At 39.4% G+C, this 19,323-nt stretch overlaps 2 protein-coding genes and 1 long non-coding RNA gene across 6 annotated transcripts in view; 2 read left to right on the top strand and 1 right to left on the bottom strand.

The window, feature by feature from the left end:
* The window catches only part of tsnare1 (T-SNARE Domain Containing 1), a 238,464-nt gene that overhangs the window by 129,873 nt on the left and 89,268 nt on the right, over window positions 1-19,323 (top strand). The gene's annotated exons all lie outside the window — the stretch shown is intronic.
* Window positions 246-4,079, top strand: LOC119785656. Its single transcript, XM_038288410.1, has 5 exons — window positions 246-367; window positions 2,341-2,446; window positions 2,588-2,671; window positions 3,067-3,285; window positions 3,554-4,079. The coding sequence occupies exons 1-5, from the start codon at window positions 319-321 to the stop codon at window positions 3,756-3,758; spliced, it is 663 nt and encodes a 220-aa protein (XP_038144338.1). The 5' UTR covers window positions 246-318; the 3' UTR covers window positions 3,759-4,079.
* LOC119785657 lies at window positions 3,385-5,794 on the bottom strand. 2 transcript variants are annotated; one of them, XR_005281068.1, is made up of 3 exons: window positions 5,772-5,794; window positions 4,802-4,907; window positions 3,385-4,395 (listed from the first exon to the last, which is right to left on the bottom strand). It is a non-coding gene; the product is annotated as an uncharacterized LOC119785657 (long non-coding RNA). The 2 variants fall into 2 exon arrangements; XR_005281067.1 differs by lacking the exon at window positions 5,772-5,794 and having other exon boundaries at window positions 4,802-5,047.

The raw sequence follows: 19,323 nt of genomic DNA, 5'->3' as shown, positions 1-19,323 counted from the left end.
GAGACAGTAGATTACGGTGGCCGACAGGTGCAAATGCGCAGCAAAAGAGAAAACATGCAAACAAAAAAAAAGACACGCTCACAAATTAAATGCGGCAAACAAAAAGCAAATAAAATGCAGCAAACAAAAAAGAAGACACCCCCGAATGAAATGCAGCAAACAAAAAGAGAGACGCAAACAAAAAAGAAGACACCCCCGAATGAAATGCAGCAAACAAAAAAGAAAACACCCCCGAATGAAATGCCGCAAACAAAAAGTGTTGAAAACGGAAGTGCTCCAGACCACTAGGGGGAGTCAAAGAAAATAGTATTCATTTCTATGGGACCAGATGCAAGATTCAGAGAAAGATATTTGAAAGAAAGTAAAGGTACGTATTACTATATTTCTTTTTAGATACGCCGTCTTTTATAATATTACAGAATAACAGAATAATTTATGGGTAGCGTGATAGACTTTGTGTCAGTCATACCGTTGATAGATAGATAGATAGATAGATAGATAGATAGATAGATAGATAGATAGTGAATTCGATTTACGCTTTTAACTTTCGTATTTTTATCTTTTTTTGATTGCTCTTATTTTTTCACAGTGACTCTGTGAAGTATTATCCTCTATAATGAGGTATTTTTCGGGGAGGTTCTGTGCTTTTTTGTGCTGTTTTTATCATGCTGCTCCCACCGGGACACGCTGCCTTTGTTTACTCCAGAGAACAGCTGATCGCTCTAATGCCGGCCAGCGTTTTAGCCAGACAGCTGAAATACCACCCGAACTCTGGAGGAAAACACGCCGTGGTTGCAGAGGAGGAAAACAACATTATCACTTTACTTGGATTTATCACTTTAATTGGACTTTTCACTTTATTTGGATTTAGTTTTTACATATGCATAGATATACGTACAGATATACACTATATTGCCAAAAGTATTTGCTCACCCATCCAAATTATTGGAATCAGGTGTTCCAATCACTTCCATGGCCACAGGTGTATAAATTCAAGCACCTAGGCATGCAGACTGTTTTTACAAACATTTGTGAAAGAATGGGTCGCTCTCAGGAGCTCAGTGAATTCCAGCGTGGAACTGTGATAGGATGCCACCTGTGCAACAAATCCAGTCGTGAAATTTCCTCGCTCCTAAATATTCCACAGTCAACTGTCAGCTGTATTATAAGAAAATGGAAGTGTTTGGGAACGACAGCAACTCAGCCACGAAGTGGTAGGCCACGTAAACTGACGGAGCGGGGTCAGCGGATGCTGACGCGCATAGTGCGAAGAGGTCGCCAACTTTCTGCAGAGTCAATCACTACAGACCTCCAAACTTCATGTAGCCTTCAGATTAGCTCAAGAACAGTGCGCAGAGAGCTTCATGGAATGGGTTTCCATGGTCGAGCAGCTGCATCCAAGCCATACATCACCAAGTGCAATGCAAAGCGTCGGATGCGGTGGTGTAAAGCACGCCGCCACTGGACTCTAGAGCAGTGGAGACGCGTTCTCTGGAGTGACGAATCGCGCTTCTCCATCTGGCAATCTGATGGACGGGTCTGGGTTTGGCGGTTGCCAGGAGAACGGTACTTGTCTGACTGCATTGTGCCAAGTGTAAAGTTTGGTGGAGGGGGGATTATGGTGTGGGGTTGTTTTTCAGGAGCTGGGCTTGGCCCCTTAGTTCCAGTGAAAGGAACTCTGAATGCTTCAGCATACCAAGACATTTTGGACAATTCCATGCTCCCAACTTTGTGGGAACAGTTTGGAGCTGGCCCCTTCCTCTTCCAACATGACTGTGCACCAGTGCACAAAGCAAGGTCCATAAAGACATGGATGACAGAGTCTGGTGTGGATGAACTTGACTGGCCTGCACAGAGTCCTGACCTCAACCCGATAGAACACCTTTGGGATGAATTAGAGCGGAGACTGAGAGCCAGGCCTTCTCGTCCAACATCAGTGTGCGACCTCACAAATGCGCTTCTGGAAGAATGGTCAAAAATTCCCATAAACACACTCCTAAACCTTGTGGACAGCCTTCCCAGAAGAGTTGAAGCTGTTCTAGCTGCAAAGGGTGGACCGACGTCATATTGAACCCTATGGATTAGGAACGGGATGTCACTTAAGCTCATATGTGAGTCAAGGCAGGTGAGCAAATACTTTTGGCAATATAGTGTATATGCAGAAGAGCTATATGTGTATATATATTTTATCTCTTTTTATTCTTATTTTTTTAAATCTTTATTATATTGTATAGTTGGATGTGTGTATATATCATGTAAAACTGTAACTGGAGCGTGTAACAAAAGTAATTTCCCTCTGGGATTATTAAAGTATTTCTGATTCTGATTTACCTTTTTTAGGTGGCCATGTTTTGCTGTTTCTGTGGACAAAATCTAGGAACAATTCAAGTTTTCTGTTTTTCATGTGGGAAGAATGTGCAGATCTTGGCACAAGCTCAAGACACTGGTAAGCAGTGATGGCATAGTTACTTGTAAAAATTAACTTTAATCGATTACTTATTACTACTTGAAAAAGTAGATTAGTGATTACTTTTTTTGGAAATTCACTAAGTTACATTATTTATTTTTCTCCACCACTTGTGAAAAGCTTGAGCGTTGCCAGCCATATGTATGGCTCCTCAACAGCCAACCAACGCATCGAAAGCTGGGGGTCATATTTCAGAAAACAAAGGTGAGTTTGTCAACAGTTTATTGTAATTTTTGTATAAATACCAAGTAGTAGACCTTGAAAAGGTGAATAAATTTAGTAGTCTTCTTGGATAAGCAAACATTTCAAATTTTTAATGCAACATTTTACTCGATTACCTCTACTTTGTCAGAAGAAATGAAGTACTTGCATATCTCTTAATGACCATTATGTTTTTGTGCTATATACAACTTAATTTTATAGTTTAACATTTGATATGGATGAATCAGAAGCTCAACATTTAAAGTATAACAGTTGATGTCTGCTTACTTTATATTTAACTTTGTAGGTCAACATATATTTAACTATTTTCATGACATAGAAACTAGTCCTATTACTTTCTGCTGATATAATTATCTTATAATTTTGGTTTATTGTTGATCTCAGTTCTGGATGGATCTCATGAACGATTTGAAGGAAAGACATCTCTTCAATGGAAGTCATGAGCACACATGCCTTGTGCGGTTTGTCTTCATGGATATGCTACAGAGAGATCTTGATGAATGCAAGAACAGGTGGCATAAACATACCATAAGACCTGTTAAACAATCTTGCTGTCCATCTGGTAAACCAGATGTGATGTATCATCTACCTCACAGGTAATTTTTGTTGTTTTTGTCTTCAACATCTGGTTAATTTAAAACCTCTTTGGGAACTCTAAAAAATAATTTGCCAAAACAAAAATAATGAACAATGTGTTAACAGTATGTCACTTTTTATTCTAACAATTTCAGATGACAATTTCTAAAATGTAAATTTAAATACAATTAATCATTTAGACAGGTTATAACAATAGTCAGAGCAGTAACAGTTTAGTGAAGAAATGTAAATATAACTAAATGTTTCCTGTATTTCTTCTATTCCTAGGTTTGGTGGAACAGACTGTGGTTTCCTAGTTTCCCAGGAGCCATTCGGACAGTTTGTGACAGAGACTAACAACATTCAATGTGGAGATGAACACCTTCAGGCACATTTTGAGAACCTCCAGAGACAGTGTGGCCTAGCACATCCACAGAGTTGGGAATCATGTGTCGAAAACTATATTAAACTGAAAAACATGGTGGACTTATAAACAAACAAGAATCCAAATTTGAAGGTCGCACACAAACAGTAAACAGTGTCATAACTGAACAGGTTTGACAAGTTAAATAGATAGCATTTTGTTTTGTTTTGCATTTGACCTTAATAAAGCCCAAACCCAGGGGAGTTTTGAATCCCAAAGTCCATGTCTTCTTTAAACTGATGATACGTCTTGGACATTGGTATTTTGATAGTGTTGGAGCAGGTGCTACTGACAGGAAAACGAGAAGTGGCCTGAAAGATCAGTTTTGGTGGTGGCAGAATTGAAGATGGAGGTAGTGTGTTCAAGCCGGTGGCAAACATCAGGACGTCCTGGAGAAAGAAACCCGTTTTTTGTTCTAGAAAAGAAGCAATGAGTTTATGTATCAGATATTACAATAACACCAGAATATAGCAATAAATCTTAAAGTCCTCCTTCTGCGTCAAGGAGAAGGTCTCTCCAGAATCCTAGCACTCTTGTTTCCTCATGTCGTCTGCTGCTACCCTTTTCACTGAGCTGAACCTCAAATATTTCCTCCAATATTTTGGATGTCAGCTGTTCCACTCTTGCACGCATAAATGGCCTGAAGATGGAAGCATGCTGCTCCAAAGCATTCTGGAAGTTCAGTGTTGAAAGGCCATCCTTGAATCTATAAAAAGTTTGAAACAGAAATCACCTTAATTATTATCAAAAGAGCTGATATTTTTCAGTAACACAAAGAACATTAATATGTCTAATCTATTTTTATTATTTTTATTTAGCATAGGTAATATTGCTGATGCACTGTGTGTGTGTGTGTGGGTGCTGTTGTAACCATTAATCTCCCGTTCAGTTCAACCTTATAAGCGGAGATACATACTTGATATTACTATAATTAAATAACTTGTAATTAATTATTTGCAACGTTCAAGCTTTTCACAAGTGGTGGAGAAAAAAAATAAATAATGTAACTTAGTGAATTTCCAAAAAAAGTAATCACTAATCTACTTTTTCAAGTAGTAATAAGTAATCGATTAAAGTTAATTTTTACAAGTAACTATGCCATCACTGCTTACCAGTGTCTTGAGCTTGTGCCAAGATCTGCACATTCTTCCCACATGAAAAACAGAAAACTTGAATTGTTCCTAGATTTTGTCCACAGAAACAGCAAAACATGGCCACCTAAAAAAGGTAAATCAGAATCAGAAATACTTTAATAATCCCAGAGGGAAATTACTTTTGTTACACGCTCCAGTTACAGTTTTACATGATATATACACACATCCAACTATACAATATAATAAAGATAAAAAATAAGAATAAACAGAGATAAAATATATATACACATATAGCTCTTCTGCATATATATCTGTACGTATATCTATGCATATGTAAAAACTAAATCCAAATAAAGTGAAAAGTCCAATTAAAGTGATAAATCCAAGTAAAGTGATAATGTTGTTTTCCTCCTCTGCAACCACGGCGTGTTTTCCTCCAGAGTTCGGGTGGTATTTCAGCTGTCTGGCTAAAACGCTGGCCGGCATTAGAGCGATCAGCTGTTCTCTGGAGTAAACAAAGGCAGCGTGTCCCGGTGGGAGCAGCATGATAAAAACAGCACAAAAAAGCACAGAACCTCCCCGAAAAATACCTCATTATAGAGGATAATACTTCACAGAGTCACTGTGAAAAAATAAGAGCAATCAAAAAAAGATAAAAATACGAAAGTTAAAAGCGTAAATCGAATTCTCTATCTATCTATCTATCTATCTATCTATCTATCTATCTATCTATCTATCTATCTATCTATCTATCTATCTATCTATCTATCTATCTATCTATCTATCTATCTATCTATCTATCTATCTATCTATCTATCTATCTATCTATCTATCTATCTATCTATCTATCTATCTATCTATCTATCTATCTATCTATCTATCAACGGTATGACTGACACAAAGTCTATCCCGCTACGCATAAATTATTCTGTTATTCTGTAATATTATAAAAGACGGCGTATCTAAAAAGAAATATAGTAATACGTACCTTTACTTTCTTTCAAATATCTTCATCTGAATCTTGCATCTGGTCCCATAGAAATGAATACTATTTTCTTTGACTCCCCCTAGTGGTCTGGAGCACTTCCGTTTTCAACACTTTTTGTTTGCTGCATTTCATTCGGGGGTGTTTTCTTTTTTGTTTGCTGCATTTCATTCGGGGGTGTCTTCTTTTTTGTTTGCGTCTCTCTTTTTGTTTGCTGCATTTCATTCGGGGGTGTCTTCTTTTTTGTTTGCGTCTCTCTTTTTGTTTGCTGCATTTCATTCGGGGGTGTCTTCTTTTTTGTTTGCGTCTCTCTTTTTGTTTGCTGCATTTCATTCGGGGGTGTCTTCTTTTTTGTTTGCTGCATTTTATTTGCTTTTTGTTTGCCGCATTTAATTTGTGAGCGTGTCTTTTTTTTGTTTGCATGTTTTCTCTTTTGCTTCGCATTTGCACCTGTCGGCCACCGTAGTAGATATTTACTTAGATTTTGTTTCATTGACTCTGCAGCAATCCCTCACACTGATCATGCATGCAGTGACAGTGGAGAGAAAAATAAAAACCTTCATCAGAACCAGGCTCATTTTGAGTGGCCGTGTGCTGAGGCCCACTGGGGTTCAAGGAGACAGACACATATGTAGAAAGAGGAACATAGAAGCTCTGATCTATAAACACGTTCTATGTTAGATAGGCTAAAGGTAAACTAGTTTAGCAGGTGGATCTGTCTGTGAAAGAAAGTTAATAAGATGAGCTCTGAGTCGTTGTTCTGTCAGACCGGCATACCCATAGTCAACATGCATGAGACGTCAGATTTGCGTTTATCCCTTTATTTTTGTACGAAAAATAGACTTTAAGCTACCTTGACACGCGTGTATCCGTTTAGTCATGTACAAAATAACTATTTAAGGTCAGATCGCCATACACTTAAAAAAACACCAAAAAGTAAGTAATTAAATATTTTTTTTGTACATGACTAAAGGGATACACGCCCGTCAAAGTAGTTTAAAGTATATTTTTCATACAAAACTAAAGGAATAAACTAAAGGGATTAGCACGTATTGACCATGGGTATGCTGGTCTGACGGGGTATGCTCATCTGACAGGACACCGTTTTTCATGTCACAGGATAAAAAAGAAAAAATCCAGTTAGTCTCTAAAAGCTCAGCCAAGAGCTATGGGAAAAAAACAGGACTAAACACTGAAAACCAGGCCCAACTCTATAATCCATCATCTGAATGTTGATGGAAGCAGGACAGCTGATATTCTGGTAGACAGGGTGTCTGCCTCACGGACTAAAACTGGTAGTTGGTTCCACAGGAGAGGAGCCTGATAACTAAAAGATCTGCCTCCCATTCTACTTTTAGAAATTCTAGGAACCACTAGTAAACCTGCAGATTGAGAGCGAAGTGCTCTGTTAGGAACATAAGGAACAATCAGATCTCTGATATCAGATGGAGCTTGGCCATTTAAGGCTTTATATGTGAGAAGGAGGATTTTAAATTCTATTCTGGATTTAACAGGAAGCCAATGAAGAGAAGCCAGGATAGGAGAGATATGATCTCTCTTTTTCATTTTCATCAGAACTCTGGCTGCAGCATTTTGGATCAGCTGAAGGCTTTTAACTACAGTTTGTGGACTTCCTGATAGTAAAGAATTACAATAGTCCAGCCTTGAAGTAACAAATGCATGGACTAGTTTCTCAGCATCACCCCTGGACAGGATATTTCTAATTTTTGCAATGTTCCTCAGATGAAAGAAGGAAATTCTAGAAACCTCTTTGATATGGGATTTAAATGACAGGTCCTGATCAAAAATAAGACCAAGATTTTTTACTTTATTATCTGAAATCAGTTTAGTCCCATCCAAATGAAGTGACTGACTAATCAGCTTCTTTTTCAGAGACTCTGGTCCAAAGTCTATAACTTCTGTTTTGTCTGCATTCAGAAGCAGAAAGTTAAGAGTCATCCAGGTTTTTATGTCTTCAAGACATGCCTGTAATCTATGTAATGGGTTAGCTTCATCTGGATTATAGACAGATATAGCTGGGTATCATCAGCATAACAGTGGAAATTAATCCCATGCTGTCTAATAACTCTACCGATTGGGAGCATGTATAAAGTAAAGAGAATTGGTCCTAGCACTGATCCCTGTGGTACTCCACAGGTAACCTTTGAGCGTGTTGAAGATCTATCATTAACATGAACAAACTGATAAATAAGATCAAGGTGTAAAAATAATTTAGTAAACACACTGGTTTCCTAAATTAGAAATTCCAGTCTTGTATAAAGAAAATATATCATAGAAATAAATTCACCATCAATCTTATGAATAGAGAAGGATTCAGTTCACTGAGGCAGAAGTGCAACACTTTAGTAAAACAGTGAAAGCTGTTTCCCTCTCTGTTTATAATTATCTATCCCACTATGTCTGTGGTTCTGGCCATTGGGATGAATATATTAACCATCTGTCCTTATGTTCACTAACATCATGTCATGATGGAGACTCAAAGCTTTTCTCCTCCCACACACTCCTCTTGCTTCTGAGTCCAGCACTGAAGTTCTGATAAAACGCCATGAAATGGAGCGACTGATGCAGGTTAAGTGCTGGACTTTCAGTGTGAATAAAACACTAAATCTTTAAATATTAGAAGGAATCACAACTAAGACACATACTGAGAGGAGCAAATGCAAATAGACACACAACTAATCAAAGAGTACAATAAAAACAATAAGACCCAAGAAAGAAACGCTTTAAACAAAAAACGCTTCATTGAGAGCAAAAAATATAAAACCTGCTGCAAACATGCACCCCCCCCACACACACACACACACAAACGTAACAAAAAATATGACTCAAGTACAGTAAAGACACTCAAAAAGTACTAATGGACAGTAATCGAGTAAATGTACTTTGATACGTCCCACCACTGCCGAACGTCAAAGCTGGAACATTAAATGTCCTTATTGTTCATTTTGCTAGAGCATTCTTAGACCTCTAGACTTCTTTATGGTCAGAAATAGGTTTTCACCAAAATGTGAAAATGCTCTAAATTCCTGCACCGTCCTCCAGAGGTGAACAGTCTGCCTGCTTGCTGCCTTCATGCAGGTGAGTCATGGGTTTAACAGACTCTTGGAGGTGCTGCTTCCTTTAAGGATCCTTCCAGGATTACTCTGCTGTGCCACACTTCCCTCTGCAGGCAAAACAGGAAACACCATCATCTGTTTTTCTTCCATTACTGCTCAGAACATTTTATGTTTACTGTCAATCCTGTCAGTTTCTATCGTCATCAGTCTTTGTAAGGACAGAAAAGGTGTCATCCTCTTTCTAAATGACTTTTCCCCATTCCTCTATGCTATAAAGATACGGTAAACATATTAAAATGTTCAGTTGCAAGCAGTCTTGCTGATCGTTAGAACAAAACCTTGTGATGAGATTTTGTTGTTATTTGTGAGCCATTTGGACGGCGGTCTCTGAGCTTCAGGCGGAGCTGCAGCTTCTCTCTCTGCTGCTCTTAGATGCATCCTTACAGACGGAGCTACATGACGCATGTTGACTCAGGTGTCAGTTAGATGCTCCAGCAGGTTTGTTGCTGTGATTATTTTTTTCCTTTTTGGCCTCAGGTCTAATTGTTTGCTGTCTCTGCTGTGGTTCTGATGTCACGGAGAGGAGATGTCTGAATGCCTGACTGGCATGTATGTCTCATGAAAATATGAAGGCCTTCATTTGTTCAGGCATGTTTTCCTCCACAGTTCCTCAAAGCAGCAAACAGCCAACATATCGACATAAAGGACCAGGAGTGAGGGGCTGATCTGGTGTAGTGGGTAGCAAAGCTGCCTTGCAGCAAGAAGGTTCTGGGATCGATTCCTGGACCAAGGTCTTACTGCATAGAGTTTGCATGTTCTCCCTGAGCATGCGTGGGTTCTCTCTGGGTACACCGGCTTCCTCCCACATTCCAAAAACAATTGGCTTCTCTAAATTCTCCTTACTGTAGATCTCTTAGGTCGCCTCTCGCCCATTGACAGCTCACTACCCCAGCCTGGGATTAAGTGTGTTAGAAGATGGATTGATGGACCAGCAGTGAGTTTTAGCACTCAGGAAGTTCTATTCTTAGATCAGGATGTTTTGGGGGATCCAATAAAAGCCTTGAGACATTTTTAAAGAACACGGAGAACACAGCTCCTGGAGCTGCTGCAGCCTCAGCTGAAAATGGCCTGAAACTATGACAACATCAAAACAACTTTTCATAGACTGTGAGGAAAGGTCTCCTCCCTCTGGAACATTCATAGAAAACGTCCAAATAAAGACGTTCAGATGACCGAGTTTCTGACCAGCCATGCATCAGAGGAAGTTCATTTCAGTGCAATATATCCAGGTGGACGTCTATCAGCCAAAATCAATATCTCATGACCATACTGGAGTAGGCAGAGGGAAGAGAGAAGGCAGTTCTGCAGTTTCTGTCCATCTCATCTCTATCTTACCATCAATTCCCTGTTGATCTACCAGCTTAAAGGAGAGAAAATCTGCAGAGTGGGAGAATAGAGATAGAATGAAGCAGAATGATGAAAAAGGGGTCCCTATGTCCTCCAGCAGTCTAAGCCTATAGCAGCAGAACTATAGAGATAGCTCAGGATAACCTGAGCCACTCTAACTAGAAGCTTTATCAAAAAGGAACGTTTTAAGCCTAGCCTTAAAAGTAGACAGGGTGTCTGCCTCACGGACTAAAACTGGTAGTTGGTTCCAGTTCATGCTTAAAGCTGCAGTCTGTCACATTGAGAAGAGAGCAGACTTAGACTGAAAATTTGAAGAAAAACAGGTTTCACTCCACTCTGGTCGCGGCTACTGCATGCGACCAGAAGGGGGGGGGGGGGGGGGATTCAGGGGGGATTCAGCGTGTGTGAGCTGTGATTGACACTCCAGCAGACGCTCCTCTGGCTGTGATTGGTTGTTTTGACTCGTCCCGAATTATTCTTTCCAGATTGAAATACAGGCAGTAGGCGGGACCAATTGAAGCAGTTTTTTTCACAGGTTACATATCACAGGTACTGCTGTCTGGGCAGAGGGACAGTTTTAGCCAATATGACAAAAAAGTGATTTTTAAAAACTTAAAGACTTCAGCTTTAATCATTTTAACAAGAAAAATTTTCTAAAAAGAACTTTCTGACATCTCCTCATACTTTTTCTGCAAGGACATGAAGGAGAAAAGTTATAGAAGCAGCAATATTCAGTAACTGCCTTCAAATGAGTCCCAGACGGGTGAAGTCGCCCATTTTTTCAGGAGCTTGACGCCTTCTCCACCCAGAATTATCCCAAAATCCTGAAACTCTTTAAAACCATGTTAAGTGCGGTAAATGCAAAAAATTCCACCAGTAGAATGTTTACCAATGTAGACATGTTAGACATTGTTGGAAAGCTTAGATTCTCCACAATTCAACCACCTCGATTGTTAGCCTGCGATGTTTGGTCTTACCTACAAGACAAAAGTGTCCATGATTTGAGCCAGATATAGGCTCTGAACTCTAACTTCTGGTCACTTCCTGTCAGCCAGTGACACAGGATATTACGCCTCATGGAGTCCTGCTGTTATTGGTTAAGACCACGTGGGCTGTTGGGCTTTGTAGCCAATGAAATAAGGTTTCCAATAAGCCTACATATGCTGAGTGTATTTAAAGGGGAACTGTGTTATAGGCTTGCATTAGAGACCCAGACAGCTGCGGCTGGATCAAAGCGCGCAGCTCCAAGCAGAATAATAACAACGGTCATATTTTTTTGAGGTGTGGATGCTGATTTTCTTTTATTACAATGCCTTAGGCAAAAAAAAATAGTCCAGGAAAGGCACTGGGGCTTATTTTAGCTTGAAAAGCAGAAGTTTAACTATCTTGTTTAGAGATTTTTATTTGATTATAGGTGTAAAAATTCTACATTTTGTTATATACAGTGATTTTGAAAAAAATGGAAAATACTTGCCTCATATATATTTCATGGCCATCAAAATGCTTTGGTTTTATTCTATGGGTCAATTATATATATATATATATATATATATATATATATATATATATATATAATTTTTTTACGGTGTCTTGTCTGGCAATAAGAATAATTGTCTTGATGGGGGGGAGGGGAGCGGTGACACCCCCACACCAGCCCATCTAGTTCCTGCTTTGGGCCCAGCCCAGCCCCCCACCCCGCACCCAGACCAGACCAGACCCCCAGCAAAAGCCCCCCTGGGATCGCGGCCCACATGCCCCACAAAGGCTCAAGGTCTGACATTTTCTGCATTAATGGTTGACATGATGTAGAACAAATAAAATACAATGAGACCTGCCTATTCTCAAGAATGTCTTTGTTACGGCTGTTCAAAGAAGACCTATGATTTTCAAGAAGAAAAAAAAACAACTTTGAGTCATGTTTGAACTGAAGCAGCTTGGTCTGTGTTCTACTCACCTTATTTTAATTTATATTATATTAGTTTATATTTAGAAAGTAGTGGGTGTTAGCTTTCAGAAAATGTATTGCACATGCTATTTGGGCTTGCAGTTCCTAAGTTATTTGCTTTTCCATTTGGGAATGCAAAATAGGCAAGAATTTCCCAAAATGCGGTGGATGTTAAGAGGGTTAGCGGTCTGAAAGCTTTGAATTGCTGCTACTGTATTATTATTAGTCTGTGAATATCTCAAGAGTTTAGGATTTACTGTAATTATTGAATGGAGAGCACTTTGAATAAAAATGTTCATCCCATCTATAAAGGCCCATCCTCCCTCCAAACACCAGATGTCGTTCCACCACACCCTGTCTCCTTGAACCCCAGTGGGCCTCAGCAGATGGCCGCTCACACTGAGCCTGGTTCTGCTGGAGGTTTCTTCCTGTTCAGAGGGAGTTTTTCCTCTCCACTGTCGCTACAAGCATGCTTAGTGTGAGGGATTGCTGAAGAGTCAATGAGTCGATGCAATCAGCTGGTTTTCCTTAGATAGAAAACTTTGAATTAATCTGACTGGATGATCTGGTTGAACTGGAAAGTGACCTGAGATGACATGATGTGAATTGGAGCTATAGAAATAAACTGAATTGAAACTGAATTCAGATGTTGGTTTTTAGTCTAAATCTGGGTGGTCTGTCAGAATCTGGTTTTAGTCGAGAAACAGATGATGAAAATTGGGCTGTGTTTGGTCTCTCTGATTTTGTCCCACTGTAGTCTAATGATAGACGACTTTTCAACGATATGAAAAATAAGGCTTTTCTTTCACTTTTCATCTAAATGTAGACGTGACTGGATGTAAATCAGGTCATCTTCTCAACCAATTTTTGTTCGATGGCATAAACAAGATTGACTTTTTGAGCTTTTAACTGTGTTATTGTCATGATGGGTTCACTGGTGTGACCCAATAATGCAGAACACCACTGAGACGGAAACTGGAGTAAAAGGTTTAACAGAGTTTATTGTCACAAGCACAGAGAGAATGACTGGTTCTGGTTCAGGCCTGGGAAACTGGTTCACCGGAGTCTGCGTGAGAGACAGTTCAGTTAGCGTTGCGCATAGGAGTTTGATTCTTGACAGTTTCAGATTTGTACCTTGAGGGTTCTTGGTTAAAGCCTTGAGAGGGAAACTGTTGGGTCCGGAGATGGTTTGTTAAGCAGAGTCTGTTAGCTGCTTCAGCGTCTTACTTCTTAAGAGTAAGCAGACCTTGACTTTGAGTTTCCAGCTCTTGGTCCAGAGCTGCATGGAAGTTCAGAGAGAGGCTTCAGGTTTGGCTCAGAGGGCAGGCTCGGCAGGTTAAGCTCTTCCAGAGCTTCACAGGAGAAAAACAGGTTTCCTGGAAGACAGAGACAAAAGTTAGAATCCAGTCTGGATTCAAAAAGTCGAAAAAGGTTCTCAGAGATACTAGGCTTAGGTGCTAACCAACTGGATCAACACTGCGGCGTTGAGGCAAGGTCTTAAGACAGCTTAAGTACTGTGGATCCTCTGATGATGGAATGGGCTGCAGCTGTGCAGGAGGCTCAGCTCGGGAGGATCCACGGCGGACTCTGCTGGAGAAAGGTGGTACTTCTCCAGCTCCCAACAGTTATACTATTATTCCTTCATCAATATCAGCATTTTTGCTTGATTCCTGCATCTGTGAGTAATCCTCATCATCTCTACTGTCTAAGCCGGAGCCCCTCCCTCACCAGTAAAACGAGCAGCTGTAGGCTATCTAGGTGGGACCTCCCCTCCAGGAAGTAGCTTCCATAATCATGCCATGCTTGCACTGTAAACAAACACCCGCTTCCTCCGATCAGGGAGGGGGGATGATTCAGGCTGAAAGTAGAAACCTCGTTAGCAAAAAGCTTTCCATTTTAGCTCATGTTCAAAGAATGGAAATGACTATTTGTGATTAATAAAGAGTAGATATATTCAAATTGTTTTACTGTTATGCCGAAGAACGTTTGAAAGCATTGCTTCGGTTTAGGTTATTTAAAACATGTTTTAAGAAACTGTTGACTATTTCTTATGTTTTATTGTATGTTATCTTAAACCTTAATGTACCAGCATTGTCACATAAATGTCCTTCTGATTAAATCACGTTGGACGGTATATCAGATACTACAGGCCAACAGCCATTCAGTAACTAAGCACCTATTTTATAAAGTACTTTTATAATTTGGATGCTTAATCTCTTTTTTCTCAGGTAAAAGTAGTGCTAGTCTGGAGTAAAATCCTTGGGTACTCTCCCTTTAACTGGAGCCAGACACCAACACATGAATATTCCAGATTAATTTTACCATTAGTCAGGAAAAGTAAAGCAGAATCATATTTTATAGCACGTTTTGCAGAAATAGGTCATAGATAAACAGGTAGAGGCGTATCTGAATGAACAGATGTTTCAGAAGTCTGGGTGCTGCAGAGAGCAGGACTGTCATGGTTCTTCCTCTTTGGGTCTTTTTAGTTATAAGTTATTCTGTTTTGTTGATCTTTGGTTTATTTTTCATTACATTCCAGCAGTCTTAAGTTACTCTCTGCTGCCCCCTTGTGCTTGTTTCCTTTCCTCTTGGTTTCCTTCTAGTTAGTTCCACTCACACCTGCTCCATATTCAGCTCATTAGTCCATCCTTTGCTCTGTTCCCCTTATATACTCCACCTCTGCAGTCACTCATTGCTGGTTCATTGTTCTTTTGCTGCCTCCTCATCTCTGGCTCCCCATGTGAGTTTTCCCCTTATTTTTTTTTGCATTTTTGGAATTTTACCTCAGTTTTATTATTAAATTAATAAGAAGTCATCTCTGCTTCACTCATCTCTGCATTTGGGTCCTCAAGCAACCTGACCCCCCTTATTGACAAGGTGAGCGTTTGAAAGGCTGAGAAGCGCAGCCTCAGTGGGTTCTAAAACTGGTTCTAGTGCAACCAACCTTATTTCACTCAGAAACCTCAGAGCCCTGCTGAGTCATAGATGTTCTGAAAGGTCCAGAACGTATTAATGCGTCTGGCCATGAAATTCTCTAAAGATCAAGATTTTAAAAGTAATTAAAAGAACAGGAGCAGTGTCTTTGCATTCTGCACAAACCATGGGCGGAGCCAAGGATGTTTAAACTGGTAAATGAAGGCGGTTACAGCAGGAACTGCAGCCTCTGGTCCAGTCTGTGACAAATGATCTCAGTTTAGAAATTTTTCTGATTTAAAACAAACTTCTGGGAAGCAACTGATGATTGCGAAAAGACGAAAAGACGAGCTTCTACAGATTTCTGAAATTGCTCTAAACAGTAGGAGCTAAAGAAGCAATTGGCTGCCTGATTATCTTCCATCAGGGGAAACGATACGACTTTCTGTCTTATTTGCATGTAACTGCAGATCATTGTTTTAGATCCACAGTTAGATTTTTGACAGACAGCTGAGTTCAGACAGTATGTAGATCTCAGATGTTTGAAAGAATGTAAGGAATAGAAAATACAGATACTGGTGTGAAAATGTAATGAGTAGAAGTCAGAAGTAGGAAGAAAAATAAGTAATGGAGTATAGATACCTAAAAGTATTTGTACTTCATTACTTGCCACCTCTGGGTGAGCCTTAAATGATACATTATCTGTAAATTACGTTAAAAAAAAGTTAACAAACCAAGAAAAAAGGTAAAAAAAAGTGAATGGAAAAGTTATAAAGGAAAGTTAAAAAGTGAATAAGTCTAATTAACAATTATATTTAGGTTTATAAAAATATGTCAGTGTTAGTATCAGCATTAATGCCTCTAAGGTTATGTTGTTTCTTTCACTCTCAGAGTTTTTCATGAATTTCTTCTAGAAGCACTTTAGTTATTTTTCTTAATATATTCGGGGAAGTTGGTGTTTCTTGTTATTATACTGATATTCATTTTTACCATCGAAATATCCATATTTTTTAATGTTCCAAAGGTAATAAGGTCTACTTCTGGATTCCTATAACACTTGTGGCTAGAAATGTTTTTTAGTATTTGACTGAGTGCCCTATAAAGGGTTAATGATTTATTTATAACTTTGAACACACAGAGTCCTGCAGTATTCACAGACAGATGTGTCAAGTAACAAAGTACATATACTTCGTTACTGAAGTAGAAACATTGCCTATCTATATATTACTGCAGTTATTATTCTTTAGATACATTTTTATTTACACTCCTTTAAAAATTTTGAAAATAGACTCGTTAGTTTTTTTCATTTCAGGTCATTTTCATTCTGGCCATCAAAATAATCAGCTTCATCCAAACAATTAATGTCTTTGTGGTTGGACTCGGTGCTGCCCCAACTTGTTGCTCACCATAAACCAAAATAAACAGTTTTTCAAGATGATGTAAAGTTAAATGTGACGCTGTTACCATTAGTTATAAAACTAAGAAAATAAAGTCTAAGGAAGTTATCATCCAGAATTGTAGAGAAATGCAGTAAAGCTTCTGGCCTTAACATTTTCCCTGCTTCCCTAGTTTTACTTAAATGCTTTAAATCAATTTAAAATGGTACTTTTACGCTCCTAGGTGTCAAGTAATGAAGTACAAATACTTTGTTAGTGTACTAAAGTACACTTTTTAGGTATCCATACTTTACTACATATTTTTTCCTCCTATTTCTGAATTCTACTCTTATTGTACTTTCTATTCCTTACATTTTTAAAACAAACGTTACTCTTTGCTTCGGTTTAGTGCAGATGTAACGGATTAGAGGACAGCAGTCCTGATCTGGACCAAACCTGATTTGAAACATTTATAAGTTGCCTCATGTTGTCTGAGGACAGTGTCTAAACGTCACTTGCGCTGCTTGTCCTGTTAATACGGTAAATCCCACATCCCCCGCCCCGCAGCGCTCCAGACCTCCTGCAAAGCAAAGCCTACAGCCTCCGTTGTTCCTCCCGTATCGCTGCGATCCGACTTATCCTCGGAGCTCGAGGAGAGCATGCGCGATATTATCATTAAATTCGTAGGAGCAAAACATGCAGAAACAAACGCTTAATTTAATATGACAGATTTAAAATAATCCCCATCAGCATCCAGCAGATGTTCAGTTTCTGATGGAGATGAGAATTCTGCTTCCTGGTCTGTTGAAGAACCAATAGTTTGCATCCAATCTTTGAAATAAACGGTGTTAGTTTTTTGAATATAGAAGAATTATGCTCTAATTTGTAATTACCGATCTGTTGTTACTATATTTTAATTTGACAAACCAGATCATCTCTCCGTTCTTTTTCCTGGTTGGTGCGATTGCAATAGCGGATCTTGACCTGGCCGGACCGGAGCGGAGCCTGAACATTTAGAGGATGTTTGGCTCAACCTGCTGCTGTGAAGCAGGATTCTCCACCATGAACAGAATCAACAATAAATCTGGATCCAGGCTCAAAATGAGCACCTTGATATGTGCTTGAGAATGGCTTAGTCTCCGGTTAAACCCAGGTTTAAAGCCTTGCAGGGCAGCCTAAAGCCCACTGCCAACATTAAGACAGAAAAAAGAAAGAAAAAAACAAACCATCAGTTCAGCTGTTTGAGAAAATAGTTCAGAGTTCAGAGTTCAGGGAATTGTCTATAAACCAAACTATTGTTGTTCCCTACTTAAAAAAACATTTTAGATATTAATATGGAAAAAAAATATATTTTGTTTCATAACTTTTTTATTTAAAAATTCAGTGTATAACATGATTGCATAAACACCTCATGATTTTTAATCAGTTCCGCTGGTTTAATGTTTCTAAATCTTTATTTCCCGTCATGTGCTCCATCCAATGCAGATCATTGGCTCCACCCACATCTAGTGAAAACTAGTGTAATTGGATGAGTCATAGAAGGCAAACACTCATTGGTTAGCGAAAGAAAATCATCAGAAGCCAGCAGGTGTTCTTCAAACTGCTAAGGTGAATTGTCTATGCCATGCTACAATGTGGGATTCAGAAAAAGATGCTGAAATGTCTGAAAGGTCGGACACAGGCGAGAGCGTATCCAGAGACGGAGACCAACAAGACCTCCCTCATCCTCGGCCCTATCTATGAGAATTTATAGAAATAGTTAAACATTGAGCTTTCAGCCCATATAGTGGCATCTGGCTGTTTTTTTTAAAGGTTACTTTTAGACTTTAAGTAGTTTTTGGAGCACATACTTTTTCACTTTTACTGTAGTAAAGATGTCAGGTTGATACTTCAACTTTTACCAGAGTGTTTTTAAACTGAAGTATCTATACTTCTACTTAAGTAACAAATGTGTGAACTTTTGACACCACTGATTACACTTTTACTGGAGTAAAAAGCTGAAGTTGATCCTCTAATTTCTACTAAAGTGTTTTTAAACAGCAGCATTTATACCGGAGTAATAAACATGGATTCTGTTGACACTGTTGTTAATGGATAAAGATTCAGTCATGAATTAAAAACCAGATGAAGTTTTCCTTTCTAATTCCAGCAGGAAGTGAACAAACCAAATGTGAAAGTAGTGGTTTGCAGGCTCTGATTTCCCTGAAGCTCCTTCTCTGAGTGCTGCTGATATACTTTGCCCAGGGTGAGCAGAAACCCCGCTGTAATAAACCTGTTGTTGGAAACATAATGGAAAAATCTTCAGGCCTGGTTCAAAGCCATTTGCCACCATCCAGAGGCTGCTAGCCTTGCTTCCATCACAATTTAAAGCTTATGAAAAATGGAAAAGGGCAGGATGTTGGCTGCAGGCCTGGCCACACACTCAGGCAGAGGACATCTTTCCATTTCCCTCCTCTGTGGGTTTGTTCCTCACGCAGACACTGCTGTCATGGTGATGAGCCGAGCCCTGATTGCCCGTCCTCTGCCAGGTAGAATACATTTGTTATTCTATTACAGCTCTATAGACCCGCCTGCCTAAAGGTACATTCAAAACAGTCTTTAGCAGCGCGCCGTTTGCCAGAGGCCTTTCTGGCTCCAGTCAAGCTTTTTTTGCCAAGTGACAAGATGGCTGCCAGTTTTCACAGCAATCTCCTCCACCTGTGATGGATGGCCCAGTGGGTTGGTCTGCGTGATTGGAGGTGGGCGGAGGGCTGCGAGCGGCAGATAGACGGAGGTTTTAGAAGCGTTTGTTTGCTTTGAGAAGAAACATTAGGAGCAGCTTCAAAGCTCAGAGGCTG

Source organism: Cyprinodon tularosa, unplaced genomic scaffold, assembly GCF_016077235.1.
Source record: "Cyprinodon tularosa strain WSP-4 unplaced genomic scaffold, ASM1607723v1 ctg254, whole genome shotgun sequence".
NCBI lineage: Eukaryota > Metazoa > Chordata > Actinopteri > Cyprinodontiformes > Cyprinodontidae > Cyprinodon > Cyprinodon tularosa.
This window is presented reverse-complemented; position numbering and strand designations above follow the sequence as displayed.

Excerpts from the sequence above, each read along its gene's own strand:
- LOC119785656 (XM_038288410.1), top strand. The coding sequence starts at position 319 with ATGGGACCAGATGCAAGATTCAGAGAAAGATATTTGAAAGAAAGTAAA. Across the intron at positions 368-2,340 it reads ATATTTGAAAGAAAGTAAAG|GTGGCCATGTTTTGCTGTTT; the intron begins GTACGTATTACT and ends TACCTTTTTTAG. Across the intron at positions 2,447-2,587 it reads GGCACAAGCTCAAGACACTG|CTTGAGCGTTGCCAGCCATA; the intron begins GTAAGCAGTGAT and ends ACTTGTGAAAAG.